The sequence below is a fragment of the Microtus ochrogaster genome, linkage group LG9 (assembly GCF_000317375.1).
Source record: "Microtus ochrogaster isolate Prairie Vole_2 linkage group LG9, MicOch1.0, whole genome shotgun sequence".
In the NCBI taxonomy this organism is placed as follows: Eukaryota; Metazoa; Chordata; class Mammalia; order Rodentia; family Cricetidae; genus Microtus; species Microtus ochrogaster.
This window is the reverse complement of record NC_022034.1, coordinates 25,899,871-25,907,148: the sequence shown is the minus strand read 5'-3', so window position 1 is coordinate 25,907,148 and position 7,278 is coordinate 25,899,871. Positions and strand designations below refer to the sequence as shown.

Genomic DNA, 7,278 nt, shown 5'->3' with positions numbered 1-7,278 from the left:
CCCTCCACATCCCACTGCCTCTCCTCTGAGCATAGGGCTACAGTGTCTGTGACCACATTCAGCAAGAGTTCTTATTTGTTTGTTTTTGGTAACTTTCAAAATGCATGGCATAAATATTAACAGAGTATCAATTGACAGAGAACAATTTCAGATTATTCAAAAATCCTAGTCTATTTTCTATTTTAAGATGAAAATCTTTAAAATTCTAAAATTCAGGAAGTCTATATCCTCAAAATTAAAGACTAGTTAACATCTAAGTCCAAATTGGTTTCAGTTAGGAATTCAATCAGAATTTTACTAAATCTTGATCTTATCTAAGTGATGCTGTCAAAGAAGTGTACACAGTATTATGTATAATGTGTACAGTAATATACACATATGCAAATATGTGTTAGATATATTATGTAATTTTTATTATTTATATATATTTTTAACACACAGAAAATTATTTTTTTTAAAGACTACCAGGGGAAAATAGCAAATGTTTTAAAATTTTTTTTCGTTAGAAAAGGTTTTCAAAACTAGATTTAAAAGCAACCCCCCCTTTTTTTTTACCCACTGGTGGCTGGCTATTAAGTAATATTTATTCCAGAAAGGTTTCCCCCACACCAAGTTGTTTTCCGGTCTTAATGGTGCTGTGTCATTATCAATACCATGGAAACCCATCTTAATGAAATGGAAAGAGCGGTTGTTTAAGAAAACAAACAGAGTCAGCAGTGATGCCTGCTGGAGTCCGGTAGGCCAAAGGTCAACTTCCATCCCAGCCAGCTGCTGAGGAGGCAGTAGGTACTCTGAATCTGAAAACCCCTCCTGGGCAACCTAGAGACGGTGGACCTTAAATGTGCAGCAAGCATGGACGCCTCTCCCTCTCAGCACCTCTGCATGTTAATCTCAAAGTATAGTTGCTCTGATTTGACAGACCCAACGTGACATTCTGTGACTTATCAGCTCCATTCTGTCCATCATGTTTCAGTTCCGTGTTTTGGCATAAAAGGCTTAATTTTAGCAACATAGACTTGTGCAGTTAACTGAGGGCCACCTTTGCAGCCACGTCACTTGGCTGGCTGGCATGTAGTGCTCTTGCCAAACTTCCTGTTAATTTACTTTTAAATTTCCTTTTTAAAAAGAGCGAGACCAGAGATAGAGAAAACAAGTTTGCCAAAGGAAGCCCTAAGTTTACCCATCCAGATTCTGATAATCCAGCTCTGAAACAAAGGATAGCAGGAGGTTTTGCTTTGTGACTGATTCTGAGATTAACTATTGACAACTCCAGCAGGCTTTCTACTGCCTCTCAAAGGTGCACTTTGTTTTGTTTTGTCTTTTAAAGGGGCCAGGCTCTTTCTTTGGCTTTGCCTGTTAAAGAAGTAGTGCAGGCTATACGCATAGAACTTGGGAGACAGAAGAATTCCAGTGTAAAGATAGCTTGGACCATATAGACAGTTAAACCTTGCCTCCCCTTCCTGCCAAATACAGCTAAGAAGAAAATAAACTGAATGGTCTTCTAAAGCTACGGGATATCTTTCTCATATTTTGGATGGAGATAGACACACATATGTTATTGTTTTTAAGTTTAAATTTTTTGTCTATTTGGTAGATTCTCTTATTTTACGGTATGCATGTTTTCTTACATGTATGCTAAGCACAACTTGTTGTACTTATACAACCTTGTGCCTGAGTGGTCAGAAGAGGGTGTCAGATGCCCTGAAACTGGAGTTATTGATAGTTGTGAGCCTCCATGTGGGTGCTGGGGACTGAACCACATGAGTTAACAAGAGTTAAGGGAGCTCTTAACTGCTGAGCTATCTCTTCAGTCCCTCACTCTGGGTTTTTAATACAAGGACTATATCCATGACTGGCCTGAAATTCACTAAGTAGACAGAGCTGGCCATGAAGAGGTGGCAGTTCTCCTGCCTCTGTCCGTCCTGAGTGCTGAGATGCAGGCATGAGCCTCCATGTCCTGCAGGGTGAATATATTTTCAGAAATTATTCTCAACCACATGCAAACAAGAAACAGCAGGAACATGCTGCTACTCTTTGGGTGGATCCAGTGAGGAGAAATAGGGTCCCTATTAGGGAATAGGGAGTCACAGTCAGTTTGAATCCCAGAGTCATTATAAGCCAAGTTTTAATGCCGTGGAAACCACAGCTACGGGTCCTCTCCCCTGCAAGTAATTTATTCTAGAAATTAAGCGAATGTACATGCTTACGGATTCTTTCCAGTTTGATGGTGTATATCTCAAAGAGCAAGGGCAGATAGATGACCAAGGAATCACAATTGCCACAGACAAGACATAATGTGACAGGTGATCAAAATCTCTTTATTAATTCCAGAGAGCACATTGAGGAGCAACAACTGTAAATGATAAAAATTGGAGAAGTTGTTTTTGTTTTAATTGTCTTTCTGTGTATGCAAAGATAATTTTTTCACTCTCGCAGCCTGCAGTGCGGCACTGGAGCTTTCTCGTTGTGTTTCCTTACCTCCCACTTTGTGGTGATCCAGTCAGTTGTTCAAGTCTGCTGTCCAAATTGTTTTCTCTGTTTGGAAGGTCTCCAGTCATTCCTGTCTTTATTCTTCAGCAAAATATAGTCTAAATTATATACGCTATTTTATCATCTTCTTTGTGTGACATGTCATATAGTCATTATATGGAAGATTATAGGCAAAAGGCGCTTGAGCCCTTAAAAGTGCATGTGTGTGTGTGTGTGTGTGTGTGTGTGTGTGTAGGAAGGTCAGTGATTGCTAGTGGTCTCGTTTCATAGCTAAGTAGCACAGATGAGGAAGCTGTTTGGACCCTTTTGCCCATGACATTTGTGTTTGCAGGTGTGCACAGCTACTGTATTTCACCATAGCGCCGCTGGGTTGTCCAATGGTTATCCATTTAGTTCATTCATGACTAAATGTTTTCTGTGTCAGGTGCCCTGTCTCCGTGTCTTGTACCGTGACTCCCCTGCAGGAGAGGTGTGGGGAAGGGTGCCAGAGTGATTTTCACAGACCGCTGCTCTTGACCTCTTCAGAGAAGATGGGATCTATTTTGCCTTCAGTTGTCTGAGTAGAAGAATGTCGTCGATTCTAGGAAAAGTCCACCATTTAGTTGAAGGTGGTTAGAGGAAGGGGAAACTTAAGCACTTGGTCCTGTTGACTCATGGATGTGGAATGAGCTCATAGTCTAGGATGTGAGTTCTCGGTTATCTTTGGATATCAAACAGTAACTTTCACACACCGTGAAAACAGCCTCTGTGGTCAGCCAAAGCTGTTGTTGCTTGAACGATGGAACAATGTTTATGAGCAGGCGATGTTTAAGATGTTTCCAGATTAAACTTGAGATCTCAATAAAGATATGCTTCTTCCCTAAAAATCTATCTGCATTCTGATGAAGTCTAAAGCTAAAGCCCCGTGTGGAGTCCAGGAGATTTGATGGCTCAGCAGGTAAAGGCACTTGCCACCAAGCCTGATGACCTGAATTCCATCCCCAGAACCCACATGGTGGTAGGAGAGAACTTAGTTTTGAAAGTTGTCCTCTGACCTCCACACATACGCTGTGGTATGTGTGCACCCTATACACATTCACGCAATATTTTTTTTTAATGTTTTAAGCCAAGTTTGGTCAAGATACCAGGATTGAAAGTTTGAAGTGTCAATCTGTGCCACATAGTGAGACCCTTTAAAAGAATACTTATTGGTGTTACAAATCAAGTCTGTTCTATCACTGAACTTATACCTCTTGTTCCCAATAAAGTTAATTTTAAACAGCTGAGCTAAAAATAATATTCCCCTGGATAAATACTAGGCTCCAGTATAAGCTTTCTGCTTGATTAATAAATGAGGAGCTTGGTTAAATATGAAAGTATTTGTCCCGGTGTCTAGTCTCTGCCCGCATGAGTATTAGAAACAGCAGTTTGCCCCGTGCTGTGCTTTGTGTGAAACAGCACATCCTGGTACCCAGAGAGGAGAAATGGCCTAACTCCATAAGCCACACAGCCGTCATCTGAGGCTCAAGCCAAGCCTGCTTGATACTGCTTCCTCCGTGAGGAAGGACCCTGAGACCCGGCATCCATAGAGTGGGCTCACCTGTCTTGCACACTTCCTCAAAATAAAATGCTTTTATTTTGAAGTTTTGGTAGAGCATGTATAGAGGAAGTTTTAGAAGTTAATATTTTTGCTTTATATCAAAAGTGACAGTGACACAAATTTGATGTAGTGGTGTCCTTTATTAATAAAGAGCTAAGTTTCTAATTAGGTATACTTTTAATTTCACCAATTTATTTTAAAATGACTAGTGTATATTCATTGTACAAAATATGAATGTATTTTGTGTACATCTGGTGTTCTGTGCACTTCTAGCATATTCAGACTTGTGTTACCTAGCCTCTTTAAAAAAAAACCCTCAAATTCTTATAAACATTACAAAATAGATGGGGGAAGGTAAAAACCTTAAAGAATGATAGAAGTACATCAGGCTAGTATTCTTAGTTTCATCAGAAGAATACCGGATGGATTCAGTCTTACAGGTAAAGTGTGTCTCTATGAAAGCTATGACAGCTGTCGGTGTAGCCAGGCACAGCACGTGCCTAGCAGACTGAGGCCCTGGCTTCGCTCCTCTGCGAGGATGGGTGCATTCTAATGCACCCCACTCCAGCACATCTGTCTTGCATTGGCCCTCTTCCTCCAGAACGAGCTTCTTTCTCTGCTAGTTCCTGGTGCCTTCAGCAGCGCCTGCTGTGTGCTTGCCACCACCAGTGAACTCTTTAAGAAATACAATCTAAACCACTTTGTGCTTTACACTAGAAAAGTTTTTTTGCCTGTTGTAGTAAAAGAAAAAACAAAAAAGGAATGAAATTAGTACTTGGCTATATGGCTGAAGTATTGTTCCAACAGACACTCAATACTAGGCTACTTTGCATGCCTTCCTCTCCCTGATGTCTTCTGGTTCTCTGCATGTTTGTGCTCACAGCATATCTCAGCTTAGACTTGGCATATTTTAGTGCTCGGTTGCTCAATGCAGTGGACGGGAGGGAGCATACTAGCACACACAGTCCACCTTTGAACACAGCTTCCCTGCTGAACTGGATGGGATTAAGACTGAGATCAAAGCTGGCCTGATGCAGTTTGCAGCCACGTTCTGTCTGGCTTGGGTAGCGTTGGATCACACAGTCTTCTAAATTTACGTTAGGTGCCAACATTTCTACACAAGCCCCAGGTTTTATATAAAAGGCCTGGGAGGAAGCATCAAGAACATGGGGAGTAAGAGTCCTCTGGAATGTGTGCCTTTTCTCTACACGCATCTGCTTCTCTTTTCACAGCCTCAGCAGACTAGAGTTCTCTACTTCAGAGCCAAGGATCGGTAGTTAATAAACATACAAAAATAGATTAGTGACAGATTATAGAGAGCTTTAAATACCAGACAGAGTATAAAATGCAGTAACAAGCAACTTTTGAAGACAGGATTGGTGAGATTAAAGTCCTATTTAGGAAGATTATTCTGAAGCAGCGTGAAAAGAGAAGTTAGGAAAAAAAATCACCGTTTTTAATTAAAAAATTTTAGTTATTTATTGTTATATGTGTGAGTGTTTTGCTTCCATGTAGTCCTGTGCACTATATGCATGCCTACAGAGGCCAGAAGAGGCTGTCAATCACCTGGAACTGGAGTTAGACACAGCTCTAAACTGCCATGTTGCTGCTGGAAATCAAACCCAAGTCCTCTGGAAAAGCAGGCAGTGCTCTTAACTGCTGAGCCATCTCTCCAGCCCCAATTACCGATTTTTAATGAAAAGAGATGAGGTGGTATAAAAATAGACAACAGAGTTTTAAAAATGGAAAGCAGAAAAAGCAAGTTAAGTGGAAGTATCTTAGGGAGGGATCTGCCATCTAAAAAAGACCCCCACTGCCATATTAGTTACTTGAACTGTTGAGCTTGGTGGGAAATTTGCTTGCAGTCTCCTAGAACTCCACTGCATGTTAGGGTGGTTATGGGAAAGTCAAACTCTGCTTGCTGCCTGTCTGTGGTCCAGAGTCACTGGAGACATTGTTTCCACTAGGCTTTACATGGAGGCAAAGACCCTTTATTCCCCCACCCCCATCTTCTCTTCAGCATAGCCAGCATTCAAAAGATCCTTTGTAAAAAAGGATGGCCGACATTAATATTTGATCATTAACTGTATACCAGTCATTCCTCTAAGGCAGTGCTTGAACCTAGGACCTCACACAAGCTTGACCGGGGTTTAAGTACACCCTAACTCTTAAATTCTCTATGTAGACATTTTTCTTAATCCTTATAACCACCCTTGAGAGAGATGTTGCCACTGTTTCCATTTTATAGACAAACTGAGATCCTAAAAAAAAAATAATTCAGCCACAGGGATTGATAGGTTAGAATCAGTACTTGGATCTGGAGGTCTAAGAGATTTGACCACTATAAACCGTTTGCTTATCTATATCTGTTGGCATGCCACACAGGAACCTTACACTTTCATCCAGGAAGCTCTGGTAGAACTTATTTCAAGGGCATCAGTTTTGTTCTGGTCCCCCAGAAGGAATAGGACCCCAAAGATGTCCTTTGGTTCCCTTCTAGGGGACAGGTAGTGTTCCAGGCCTCTGTTCTTTGATGATTGGCTTATTGTTAGTGTGTGCTGATCTGTTTACTGAAGAATAAGTATAGGAATAACTCATTTTTAAACAAAGCTTTCGGTTTTCTGAGTCCAGGTACACTGCATGATCCAGGTTGCCCTGAGTTGTACTCTGTAGCCCAGGCTGGCCTTACATTCCCAATCCTGCCCTAGTGTTTGAGGACTGGGTTTACAGACGTGTACCACCACCCTCAAAACTCATTCCTTCCATGCAAGCTAAATCACGGTAGATTTTCTTTATATGGTCTTGAAAATCATCGCAGGAGATGCTTTAAAATCTTTTAATTTTGATCTTGAAGGGAGGCTGGAGTAGCTGTAGAGAAAAACCACACCTGATGTTTAATGGTGCATATCTCAGACAGTGTGAGGTTTCCCTACCTTATTCATCATGGTTTCTTTCCTTGACTTGCAGATGAACCACGTAAAGGAAAGATTCCAAGACGAGAAGAACAAGGAGGTGCTTTTCATGTGCATTGGCATCACGTCTGGAGTTGGACGCCTTCTCTTTGGCCGCATTGCAGACTATGTGCCTGGACTGAAGAAGGTTTACCTGCAGGTACTCTACACTCTCCTTCCCTATAGATGGAGGCTTACCTGTAGGTCCTCTACCCTCTCCGTCCCCTATAGATGGAGGCTTACTGGCAGGTCCTCTAC

The 7,278-nt window shown here is 41.4% G+C and overlaps 1 protein-coding gene across 1 annotated transcript in view; it reads left to right on the top strand.

Annotated features, from left to right (window-relative positions):
- Window positions 1-7,278, top strand: part of Slc16a10 (solute carrier family 16 member 10) — a 90,627-nt gene that overhangs the window by 67,877 nt on the left and 15,472 nt on the right. Inside the window, exon 4 of the mRNA XM_005363547.2 lies at window positions 7,037-7,180. Coding sequence (XP_005363604.1) covers window positions 7,037-7,180 — 144 coding nt within the window. The remainder of the gene's footprint in view (window positions 1-7,036; window positions 7,181-7,278) is intronic.